The sequence below is a fragment of the Scyliorhinus canicula genome, chromosome 8, assembly GCF_902713615.1.
Source record: "Scyliorhinus canicula chromosome 8, sScyCan1.1, whole genome shotgun sequence".
NCBI lineage: Eukaryota > Metazoa > Chordata > Chondrichthyes > Carcharhiniformes > Scyliorhinidae > Scyliorhinus > Scyliorhinus canicula.
The window spans coordinates 187,332,620-187,345,451 of NC_052153.1; the positions used below are offsets into that span (position 1 = coordinate 187,332,620).

Sequence of the window (12,832 nt, forward strand, 5' to 3'; positions counted from 1 at the left end):
CTTATAAGTAATAGTTGGCACCTGCATCACTACAGATGTGACTACTGTGGCCATGCTACACCATTAACTGAACAAAAAATATATATATATAAACTGGGCTGGGGTGGCAGGATGGCGCAGTGGTTAGCACTGCTGCCTCACAACGCCGAGGACCCGGGTTCGATCCAGGCCCCGGGTCATTGTCCGTGTGGAGTTTGCACATACTCCCCGTATCTGCCTGGGTCTCCTCCGCCCCCCCCCCCCCCCCCCCCCGCAACCAAAAAAAGATGTGCGGGGTAGGTGAATTGGCCATGCTAAATTGCCCCTTAATTGGAAAAAAACAATTGATACTCTAAAAAAAAATTTTTTAATTATATTAACTGGGCCGATCAATTGGAAACTCACAATCTATACCAACAATTCTGGGAACAATGCACGAGTTAAATATAAATCAACCATTGCACACTTGAGCTCGACAGGGATGTAATGCATGCTCCCCTGTTAGGGGGACATAAATCTCCTTCCTCAGGCTTGTGTGGTCAAGATTGCTGAAGTGCAAATGACATTTATACAACTCCACCCTCACACCTCCCACTCGCAGCCAGGCCCGGCCCGAACGCCGTGCACCCACAAGAGGCACAGAGCCACTGGGCACTTGGGACTCGAACCTCAGACCAGTGTTGCCCATCCCGACTTGGAGGAGGCGAGGGATTAGGCAGGCACTGACTCAGGTCACATTCCAATGACTCGAGCTTCCAAAAGGAATAGCGAGTGCCCGTCTTTAAACAATTCCATCGCGAAGTATGGCTCACTGCTCCTTATTTTTAAAAAAAATTGTGGTTCCTTTTCTTCCCCCAGTTGGCGAAGGGTTTTATCTGATGTGCAGCCCAAACAACACCACTCCGTGAAGGTGCCTGGTTCGATTCCCCTCGCCTCCCATCTGCGTTGAGTTCGACGGGGCAGCGACGGGAGGGGCGCTATAATTGGGGTCAGTGCTTTCAAAATGGTGGGCAAGTGGAAAATCAACTCTCGATTGTGATCCAGCTGCCCCCTGAAAGGCAGGACAATATAGAATCAGGATCACCCATGACGCCACCTACTCCTTGTGAACAAATAGCTTACTGACACTCGGTGTCGAGGCCCACTTATAAAGGATGGGTAAAGTGCCAAAGAGCAGCCAGCACCCAAGGCCCTATACCCCAAGCAAGGAGCCAACACATTCAAGAGAGCGAAAGCAAAGGGACAATCTGACAGAGAGTGGACAAAAAATATATTCTTCTTTCGCAGTCAATACGTTGGAGAAAATACTCAAGTCCGATTAGCCCTTCGAGCCAGCTCACTGCCAAAAGGAGTGTCCTGGTGCATCAGAACCACAGCTCAAAGTGGACATTAGACGTCCCATCACCAGCCCTTCAAGGCCCCGGACTGGGCCCGTTCATCCGCTCGAGCCCTGAATGAAAGAAAAGATCGAATTCTCCACGGAAGCCCACAGCCTCGCTGGATCATTGCGGCGCTGTCCCTTTCCTCTTCTGTTCCAGCTCCTGTAGCCGCTCCTCCCGGTTTTGGGCGTGTTGAGTTCCCACCTTGTGTGCCGTTTCCGTGGCCGTGATGTCGATCTGTGCATACTTGGAAGAGCTCGCTCCTACAAGGAGACAGGGTGAGTGCAATCAATCAGCAAAACAAAGTCAAATTTCTCAAACCCCAAACCATTAACCATCGCATGGCCTGCCCAAATACCAACTTTAACTCATTTCTGTTTTGAAGAAGTGCTATCAGACCTCCCAATATCCCGAAAGATGTGCTGTTCGGTGAATTGGACATTCTGAATTCTCCCTCTCTGTACCCAAACAGTTGCCCAAGTGTGGCGACTAGGGGATTTTCACAGTAACTTCACTGCAGTGTTAATGTAAGCCTACTTGTGGCACTAAAAAAGATTATACAAAGGCATGGCACACGATAGTTTGAGTAATTATTCCATGCAGTGCACAAAGTATTATTCTGCTGCACTTGTGTACCTTTCACATCTCAATGACCCAGTACCAAAGAAAGAGGTACATCCCAACATCAACTCAGGGATTCATTGTTGTTGAGTTTGCAAACTGGGCAAGGCTTGTAATATGAGGTTTGACAAAGAGTCATCCACACTCAAAACATTAGCTCCCTTCTCTCTACAGGCGCTGTCAGACCTGTTGAGAATGTCCAGCATTTTCTGTTTTTATTTCAGATTCCAGCGTCCATAGCAATTTGCTTTTATCTTATTGTAATATCATGAATTGCTTGTAAATGAGCTGAAACCAACAAGAGGAATGATGGTCTTTTTTTTTTCATTTTAATGATTCCAAGGTGATGCGATGGATAGAGTGAATGTAAGTGTTTTTTTTAAGAAATGGAAAATTAACGCGAGCCAATTTACCTTCACATGCCACCAGGCACTAACTGGTCACCTACTAAAACATCAAGACCCATGTGCAAAATGGATGACCTGAACTTCCTCCTCGAGGACCTCAGGCTGAAAGTTATCTACTTGGGGAAGGCGGGGGGGGGGGTTAAAATGGAGAAAGGAGTTGTGTTGTTGGAGCAAGCCCAAACCAGCAAGGACGTATGTCCCACATTTAACTGTGGTAGTCACCATCAGTAGTATATTACATGTATTACGGCACTGCCCGTATATTAGAGGGACAAGGGTAAATCCCTGCCTGCTGGCTCCGCCCAGTAGGCGGCGTATAAATATGTGTGCTCTCCTGTGCTGCAGCCATTCTGGTTCCAGCTACAGGAGGCACAACATCTTTGCTCAATAAAGCGTCGATTATTCCACTATCGTCTATGTGGTAATTGAAAGTGCATCAATTTATTGAGCAAAGATTTTTAAAAACGATGGATCTCCGCATCAAGCCTGATCGCCTGCAGCTGAGCCCTCAAGCAGCCAACGCTACGTCCGCCTTTGACCACTGGCTAGCCTGCTTCAAAAGCTACCTTTGAACATCCGCTGAGGAACCCTCGGACTCACTGAAGCTCCAAGTCCTCTCTTCACAGTTGAGCCCTGACATTTTTCCTCTCATCCGGGATGCGCCCACTTACTCCGAAGCGATGGAGCTCCTGAAGGGACATTACATTAGACCATTCAATCAATTATACGCCAGATACCTGGCCACGAGACAGCAACTCCCCAGGGAGTCTCTGGACGGTTTCTGGCGTGCCCTGCACATCCTGGGTAGGAACTGTGACTGCCAGGCAGTTTCGGCAGTCCAGCACACCGAACTTTCAATTCGAGGCGCTTACGTTACGGGCATGAAGTCTGCGTACGTCCGCCAGCGGCTACTAGAAGGGGCACGCTTGATTTTGCGGGAACTAGGCAGCTTGCTAATTTGTTAGAAGTCGCCTCCCATAACGTTCAATCCTACACCCCGACCACGCGGCACCCTCGTGGGCATCGTGGGCCCCACCAGCTGCTGACTCCAGCTCACCGTAAGCCTGCGCCGCGTGGCAGCCAGCCAACCCTGGGGGGCCCAAGTGCTATTTTTGCAGGCAAAACAAACACCCCAGGCAGCGCTGCCCGGCGCGGAGCGTGACCTGCAACGGGTGTGGGAAGAAGGGACACTTTGTTTCTGTTTGCCAGGCCCGGTCGGTCACCGCTGTTTCCAGGCCTGGCGTTCCTACACCCCCCACGTGCGACACAGGGGCGCCGCCATTTTCCCCTTCGCAAGCCACGTGCGACCCCTGGGACAGATACCCCCCCCCCGGATACGACACCCTGGAGCTCGCACGTTATGCCCCTGTTTTCTTATGGAGTTAAGCGTAAGTAGGAACACTCATTTCCCGAACAGAACGGTGTGAAGAAGCAAGACTAGGTGTAGAATTGAACTGCGGCAATGTTATGCTGAGTTACCTCGAATGGCAGGACTGGACTCCTGGAGTTCGAGTTCCATATAATGGAGCTGCTTCTTTGACGTCGGGCTGACTGGGATATTGACGTACGTTGCCCCTTCCGCCGGCCGAGATCTGTCGCTCCCAGAAATAAGCTCCAGTGGATAAGCAAATGCTCCTCCTGATAAACACAGAAGAGCAGGTTGGAGATGTTTCTTTCACTTATTCTAGTTAATAAGGAATCAGTAATATGTGGAATGCTCATTATTTTTACACATGATAAAACCAGGGAACACATAACCATATCTTATGTAGAAATAATGCTTTTCATTACAGTTTTCTGAAATGTAGTTTTTAATAGGGACGGCACGGTGGCACAGTGGTTCGCACTGCTGCCTCACTGCGCCAGGGGCCCGGGTTCATTTCCGGCCTTGGGTGACTGCGGATTTTGCACGTTCTCCCGGTGTCTGCGAGGGTTTCGTCCGGCTGCTCCGGTTTCCTCCCACTGTCCAAAGATGTGCAGGTTAGGTGGATTGGCCACGCTGAACTGCCCCTTAGTGTCCAAAGATGTGCAGATTATGTGGGGTTACGGGGCTAGGGTGGGCGAGTGGGCCTAGGTAGTGGACCCTCTTTCAAATTCGATGGGCCAAATGGCCTCCTTCTGCACTGTAGGGATTCTATGTCCTAGAGAATTTCCTCAAGGTTTACGATCTTTTGCGAGTTGTGCGTTCTTCGTCAATACTAGTTCCACGTGTGTTCCACTCAACTGTGCAACCTCCAGGAAAGCCTTGATAGCCGGCTTTATGGTGACACAATAAGAAATCCCTGGTGGTCTCTTTGCTTCTCCCAATGACACTGGTCTTTCATTAGTGCGATGGGCCAGTTTGGCACAGTCTTTGAGTTCCATCAAAGCCCAAAACCACAATCATAGAACCATAGATAGAAACATAGAATTTACAGTGCAGAAGAAGGCCATTCGGCCCATCACATCTACGTCGTCCCTTGGAAAGAGCACCCCACTTAAGCCCACACCTCCACCCTATTTCCATAACCCAGTAACCCCACCTAACGTTTTTGGATACGATGGACAATTTAGCACGGCCAATCCACTTAACCTGCACACCTTTGGACTTGTGGGAGGAAACCGGAGCACCCGGAGGAAACCCACGCAGACACGGGGAGACCGTGCAGACTCCGCACAGACAGTGACCCAAGCCGGGAATTGAACCTGGGACCCTGGCGCTGTGAAGCCACAGTGATAACCACTGTGCTACCGTGCACAGTGCAGGAACACCAAATGGTCTGCACCCATGTCTTTGAGGGGTACCATTGACGGTCGTACCTCAAGCCCTGAGCTCTGGAACTCCCTCCCTAAACCTCTCAGCCCAAACCCGAGGGGTAGAGTTTCTGCTTTGAGCACAATCAGGAAATTGTGGGCTAAATGCCCTCAGAGCGGCAGAAACTGGTTAGGTTAACTTTTAATTTTTGCTAAAAATTAATTGGCGTGATCACGAATGGAAAATTTTCCACAAGTGAGCACAATCAGGCAACGCCACCGAATGCAACTGTTTCTTTCTTTCTCATTTCCAATAAAAATTATTACTCGCTAAGTTGTAACCTTAATACAACTTTGTTGTTCCAGCTGAAAAGTAAACTTAGCGGCGTCCAGCTGGGAATAACCCAATTTCAAATCACTGAAAACAACATGGAAAGGTCGACACCAAACCGTTTATGTTTTGACTAGACTTGTCAATTTTATTTTCAGTAATTAACTATTTTCTGATATGGAAAGTGTTTCAAACCTTCCTTCTAGTGGGCCGGTAACTCGGTAAACGAGCAGGGTTTGAATAGCCTCCCGAACCAGCTCAACTTGGTGAATTTGCACAATGTCAATTTTACTGAGCAACTCAAATCAAATCTGACACACATGATTTGCCTTTAACAATCCCATGTTTGCTGACATTTAGTTTATACTGCCTCCTGTTGTTTTATATGCAGATCATTTGCTCTAACTTCTCATTGCCGCCATTAATACTCCACTGGAGTCTCCTCCCATCCGTATATCGCCAATTTGCATACTGCCACAACCGGTCCACAGCGGATGCTATCTCCTTAGTCCTACTCTCATCCCTGGAGCATTGTGACAACAAGGGCTCCTACATCAGACTTCTATTCATTGACTACAGCTCCGCCTTCAACACCATAATCCCAGCCAAGCTCATAACCAAACTCCAAAAGTTAGGACTTGGCTCCTCACTCTGCAACTGGATCCTCGACTTCCTCACCCATACACCACAATCAGTAAGGATAAACAACACCTCCTCCGCGATATTCCTCAATACCGAGGCCCCGCAAGACTGCGTACTTAGCCCCCTACTATACTCCCTATACACACACGACAATGTGGCAAAATGTGGCTCCAAATCCATGTATGCGTTTGCTAATGACACCACGTAGTGGGTCGGATCTCGAACTATGATGAGTTAGAATACAGGAGGGAGGTAGAGAAACAAGAGGAGTGGTGCAGCGACAACAATCTCTCCCTCAATGTCAGCACAAGAGCTGGTCATTGACTTCAGGAAGCAAATTATCGTGCACACCCCTGTCTGCATCAATGGGGCCGAGATGGAGATGGTTGACAGCTTCAAATTCCTGGGGGTACACATCACCAACAATCTGTCCTGGTCCCCCCACGTCAACACTACGACCAAGAAATCACACCAGCGCCTATACTTCCTCAGGAAAAAATGGAAATTCGGCATGTCCACATTGACTCTTACCAATTTTTACAGATGCATCCTATCTGGTTGCATCACAGCCTGGTATGGCAACTGCTCAGCCCAAGACTGTAAGAAACTGCAGAGAGTCATGAATACAGCCCAGTCTATCACGCAAACCCGTCTCCCATCCATTGACTCTGTCTACCACTCCCTTTGCCTTGGGAAAGCGGGCAGCATAATTAAAGACCCTTCCCACCCGGGTTATTCTTTCTCAAACACTTCCATCGGGCCGGAGATATAAATGTCTAAGGACATGGACTAACAGATTCAAAACAGCTTCTTCCCCGCTGTTACCAGACTCCTGAGTGACCCTCTTATGGACTGAACTGATCACTCCACGCTTTGTCTCTACTGAGTAGCACTATACTCTGTATGCTTCACCCGATGCCTGTGTCTATATATTTACATTGTGTATCTATCGTATGTTCTATGTTTTTTCATATATGGAATAATTTGTCTGGACTGTATGCAGAACAATACCTCGTTATACGTGACAATAAACCCAATCCCCAAAACAAATCCAACTCCTAATCTGAATCTTCAATAACTCTCTATTCTCTTCTTTCTCATACATTTGTCCAGCTTCGCCTTAAATGTATCCAAACTATTTACTTCAACCACTCCCCATGGGATCGAATTCCAAATTCTTATCACTCTTTGGATCTTAAAAACCCTCTGGTGCAGAAAGAGGTCATTCGGCCCATTGAGTCTACACCGACCCTTTGAAAGAGCACCTTGCCTAGACCCAATCCCCTGCCCTATTACTGTAACTCTACCCAACCTCTGGACACGAAGAGGCAATTTAGCATGGCCAAACCAATTGCATATTGCAAGATAAATGACTTCATCCATCTCGGTGTTAAATTTCATCGGACTTGCGTCTGCTATTTTATCGATCTGTCTAAGTCCTCAGAAGCCACTTGGACCCCCAATTGACAATTCATTTTCAATTATAACATTTGTTCCCGGGCGGCATGCGATGCAGTGAGTGGTTAGCACTGGGACTTCGGCGCTGAGGACCCGGGTTCGAATCCCAGCCCTGGGTCACTGTCCGTGTAGAGTTTGCACATTCTCCCTGTATCTGCGTGGGTTTCACCCCCACAACCCAAAGATGCGCAGGTTAGGTGGATTTGCCATGCTAAATTGCCCCTTAATTGGGAAAAAAAATAATTGGGTACCCTAAATTTATAGTAAAAGAAATAAAAAATTTCCCACCACCCAAGATTCGGCAGACTCACCTTTAATCATCTGATTTATGTCAGTTCTCTTTTTTTCTGCAATTCACCCAGTCCTCTGGCACCACCCTAATATCCCCGGGGGATTAGAAGATTGTGGTCAGAGTCTCTGCCTTTCCCATCCTACCTTCCCTCAGCAACCCTCTGCATTCCCTCTGGACCAGGTAACCTTTCTACAATGAGGACTGCCAACCTCCATTTTTATCCTATCTAATGTCTCCAGCCGCCATCACCCCCACACCCCTTTACTTTGGGCGGCACAGTAGCACAGTGGTCAGCACTGTCACTTCACAGCGCCAGGGACCCGGGTTCGATTCCTGGCTTGGGTCACTGTGCAGAGTCTGCATATTCTCCCCGTGTCTGCATAGGTTTTCTCCGGGTGCTCCGGTTTCCTCCCACAATTACATGCTTGTCAGGCGAATTGGACATTCTGAATCCTCCCTCTGTGTATCCGAACAGGCATCGGAGTACATAAGAACTAGGAGTAGGAGTAGGCCATCTGGCCCCTCGAGCCTGCTTCGCCATTCAATGAGATCATGGCTGATCTTTTGTGGACTCAGCTCCACTTTCCGGCCCGAACACCATAACCCTTAATCCCTTTGTCCTTCACAAAACTATCTATCTTTATCTTAAAAACATTTAATGAACGAGCCTCAACTGCTTCACTGGGAAAGGAATTCTACAGATTTACAACCCTTTGGGTGAAGACGTTCCTCCTAAACTCAGTCCTAAATATACTTCCCCTTATTTTGAGGCTATGCCCCCTGGTTCTGCTTTCACCCGCCAGTGGAAACAACCTGCCCGCATCTATCCTATCTATTCCCTTCATAATTTCATACATTTCTATAAGATTCCCCCCCCGCATCCTTCTAAATTCCAACGAGTACAGTCCCAGTCTACTCAACCTCTCCTCGTAATCCAACCCCTTCAGCTCTGGGATTAACCTAGTGAATCTCCTCTGCACACCCTCCAGTGCCAGTACGTCCTTTCTCGGGTAAGGAGACCAAAACTGAACACAATACTCCAGGTGTGGCCTCACTAACACCTTATACAATTGCAACATAACCTCCCTAGTCTGAAACTCCATCCCTCCAGCAATGAAGGACAAAATTCCATTTGCCTTCTTAATCACCTGTTGCACCTGCAAACCAACTTTTTGTGACTCATGCACCAGCACACGCAGGTCTCTCTGCACAGCGGCATGTTTTAATATTTTATCATTTAAATAATAATCCTGTTTGCTATTATTCCTCCCAAAATGGATAACCTCACACTTGTCAACATTGTATTCCATCTGCCAGACCCTAGCCCATTCACTTAACCTAACCAAATCCTTCTGTAGACTTCCGGTATCCTCTGCTCTTTTTGCTTTACCACTCATCTTAGTGTCATCTGCAAACTTGAACACATTGCACTTGGTCCCCAACTCCAAATCATCTATGTAAATTGTGAACAATTGTGGGCCCTGTGTTGTTCCTCGTGTCTTAATAAAGCTCGCAGTCTCAAGTGTGGAGAAGATGCTTTATTGTGGGTTCGTTCAGTTTCCAGAGCTCGACCTAGAACTACCTTCCAGTGCTAACTACCAGCTTTGCTTGCTGTGTGTCCTGCTTACCAGCCCGCCTGCTGTGAAGAGTCTGTCCTCACTTCCTGTCCTGATCTATTTATATGGCTCTCCCGTGCTCCCTCTAGTGGTCGCTCAGTTGTGTTGCATCTGGTTAACTTGTGATCACCACATCCCCCTTTTTCTCTTAACATATTTTCTGAACATCGTTAAAGAAAATTGTACATCCTGTCCCAGTGTATTTGTAGCTCTCCCGCTCGTGTTTGCTCTGTTGTTTTTGTATCTGGTCAATCTACGATCACCACATCCCCCTCTTTCTCATTACATAGTTTCTGTACATCATTAAGGAAAATTATACAAAACAGTAACTTATGATATGCGTATCTATACAAGTGATGATGCTATTGCCTTGGTTAACAAAGCCAATGTATTTATATGTCCAAACTTAATAAACACATTTATGAGTCCAAACTTGATGAATTTGTTCAGAGCTTTTTTTTTTTCTTTTTGTTGTTGATGACGTGGTGATATTGATATTGCAAGTCCGCTGTGAATGTTGTTGGTGTTCCTTGTTATCTTAAGTACCCAATGCGTCATCCCGAGGTGTTTGCATGGTCACATCACTGATGTTGACTGGCATGGACTTTTTTTTGTGCTTGTGGTGTTGATTTATTGTCTCATCCGCCTTGGATGCTGGTGTGCTTGCTTGTTCTGGAGCAGACGTGAGTTTGTGCGATTCGTTGTCATCCCATGACATGTTTGTAGTCTTGTTATCGTTTTGCAGTGTGCTGTGGCATCGTCCATCATGTGCCAAGTAGTGCCATTGTGTACAAGTCGTTGTTTCATTGCTGTTGTTTCTGTCGTTCCTGTTTTTGTTGTTTCCGTTGCCGTACTTGTCGCTGTTTTTGTCGTTTCCGTCTTTGTTGTTGTCGCTATCTTTGCTCCTGACTTTGTTGTGTTTGTTGCCATTCTTGTTGTTTCTGCCTCTGTCGTTGTCGCTATCTTTGTGCCTGACGTTGTTGTTTGTCTTGTTGCGCGTCATGTTGCTTTTATTCTTGCTGTTGTCGTTCTCGTTTCTGCTGTGCTTCTTGCTATTGTTGTTTGTCTTGTCGCGCTTCATGTTGCTTTTCTTCTTGCTGTTGTCGTTCTCGTTTCTGCTGTGCTTCTTGCTATTGTTGTTGGTCTTGTCGCGCTTCATGTTGTTTTTGTTCTTGCTGTGTTTCTTTTGACTTTTGTTTTTCTTGTTATACTCTATGAGTGTCCCGAGTGGATAATTTGAGTCATTGAGCATTCCGTCTCGCGAGTGGTGCGAATGATCTGATGTTGCATCGGTGCAGGTGACATCAATCAGTTGTGGAGAATTGGATTCCGCATCTTTGCTTTCTTGGTGCTCGTCTTCTCGCGAGTGGTGCGAATGATCTGATGTTGCATCGGTGCAGGTGACATCAACCAGTTGTGGAGAATTGGATTCCGCATCTTTGCTTTCTTGGTGCTCGTCTTCCGGAGTCAAAGTCTTCTTGATTACATTTGACGCGGTGTCTGTGGACTCTCGGCGCTCCTCTTCTGGAGTCCAAATCTGCATGATTTCAGTTGACGTGGTTTCTCTAGACTCTTGGTGCTCCGCTTCTGGAGTTAAAATCTTCATGATTTCTGTTGATGTTATCTCACTGGACTCCAGGTGCTCCTCTTCTGGAGTCAAAATCTGCATGGTTTCTTTTTGTTTGATGTCTCTGGACTCCAGGTGCTCCTCTTCTGGAGTCAGAATTTGCATGGTTTCTTTCGGCATTGTCTCTGTGGACTCCAGGTGCTCCTCTTCTGGAGTCAAAATCTGCATGTTTTCTTTCGGCATCGTCTCTCTGGACTGTTGGGTGGCCCGACTCTGTGCTTCTGTACAGACAAGCTGAGAACTGTCAGTCTCACTGTGATCCTGTACGTCGAGTGCGAGCACCTTGTCACTGTTTTCGCTCTGTGCTTCGGTACAGACAAGCTGAGAACTGTCAGTCTCACTGTGATCCTGTACGTTGAGTGTGATCACCTTGTCACTGTCTTCGCATGCAGTGGGCAGAGGTGCATTGTCTTCTTCTTGTTCCTGTGAGCGTGTTGGACTTTCATAGTCCGCTCTTTCTTCTTGTTCCTGTGAGCGTGTTGGACTTTCATAGTCTGCTCTTTCTTCTTGTTCCTGTGAGCGTGTTGGACTTTCATAGTCTGCTTTTTCTTCTTGTTCCTGTGAGCGTGTTGGACTTTCATAGTCCGCTCTTTCTTCTTGTTCCTGTGAGCTTGGTAGACTTTCATAGTCTGCTTGCGGTTGCTCAGGTACAGCGGGTTTACCTTCATGGTCTTGTTCATGCTTGGTGTCCGCCCGGGAGTGTTTGCTTGCATCCCTGTTGGCGTCTTTCATCACTCGCACTGTGGAGCCTGTCATCGCTCGCTCCGTGGAGTCTTCCTGTGCTCTCTGTGTGGCGTCGTCTTCGTCTTGGGTATTGCTGTCATCCAATGTATCGACGAGCTGCCATGGCACCATGGTGTTGGATTCATCCACCATGAGTAGAGTCGTGTTGAGCTTTGCAACGGTGTCGCTGATGCTGTGATCAGCATGTCCAAATAACTCCTCCATGTCTGAGTAGTATTCTTTGAAACCCATTTCATCTTCGTTGGCTTCTTCTACCACGAGTTGATTCGTGTTGAACTTTGCGACCGTGTCGCTGATGCTGTGATAAGCATATCCGACTGACTCAGCTGTGTCTGAGTAGTATTCTCCGAAAACCAAATCATCCTGGTTGGATTCTTCTACCACGAGTTGATTCGTGTTGAACTTTGCGACCGTGTCGCTGATGCTGTGATAAGCATATCCGACTGACTCAGCCATGTCTGAGTAGTATTCTTTGAAAACCAAATCATCTTGGTTGGATTCATCTACCACGAGTTGGTTCGTGTTGTGCTTTGCGACCGTGTCGCTGATGCTGTGATAAGCATATCCGACTGACCCAGTCAGGTCTGAGAGGTAATCGTCGAAAAACAAATCATCTTTTGTTGTTTCGGAATTCTTTTTGTTCGTTTCACTGTGTGTGGTGAAGGCAGCTTTTTCCAAGGTTTTGTGCAAGTTGTTTTTCACTGTTGGTTTAAGTTCAGGCGTTTTTCTGTGTTCTGAGGCAAGAAAATTTGGTTTTACCACTTTAAGTGTCTTGTTTTCAATTTTCGGGCATTTCCCTTTTAAGTGGGCGTGGTCAGGATTCTCAGACGTCATGACGTCACGCGTAGGAACGACTTGCACATGCGCAAATCGGCTTTCTTTCCTTGTGCGGTTCGGTGTCCATTGCGCATGCGCGGCTTGCGCATGCGCATGACGGTCCGCGACGAAGACTTTTTTTGACTGCGCATGCGCGGCTTGCGCATGCGCATAACGATCCGCGACG

At 47.3% G+C, this 12,832-nt stretch overlaps 1 protein-coding gene across 1 annotated transcript in view; it reads right to left on the minus strand.

Annotated features, from left to right (window-relative positions):
* Positions 1-310: 310 nt before the first annotated feature.
* Positions 311-12,832, minus strand: part of dok7b (docking protein 7b) — a 98,508-nt gene continuing 85,986 nt past the window's right edge. The window contains exons 13-14 of the mRNA XM_038805847.1: positions 3,866-4,024; positions 311-1,621 (exon numbers count right to left, since the gene is read on the minus strand). Of these exons, the coding sequence (XP_038661775.1) occupies positions 1,482-1,621; positions 3,866-4,024 (299 nt within the window). The 3' untranslated portion in view covers positions 311-1,481. The remainder of the gene's footprint in view (positions 1,622-3,865; positions 4,025-12,832) is intronic.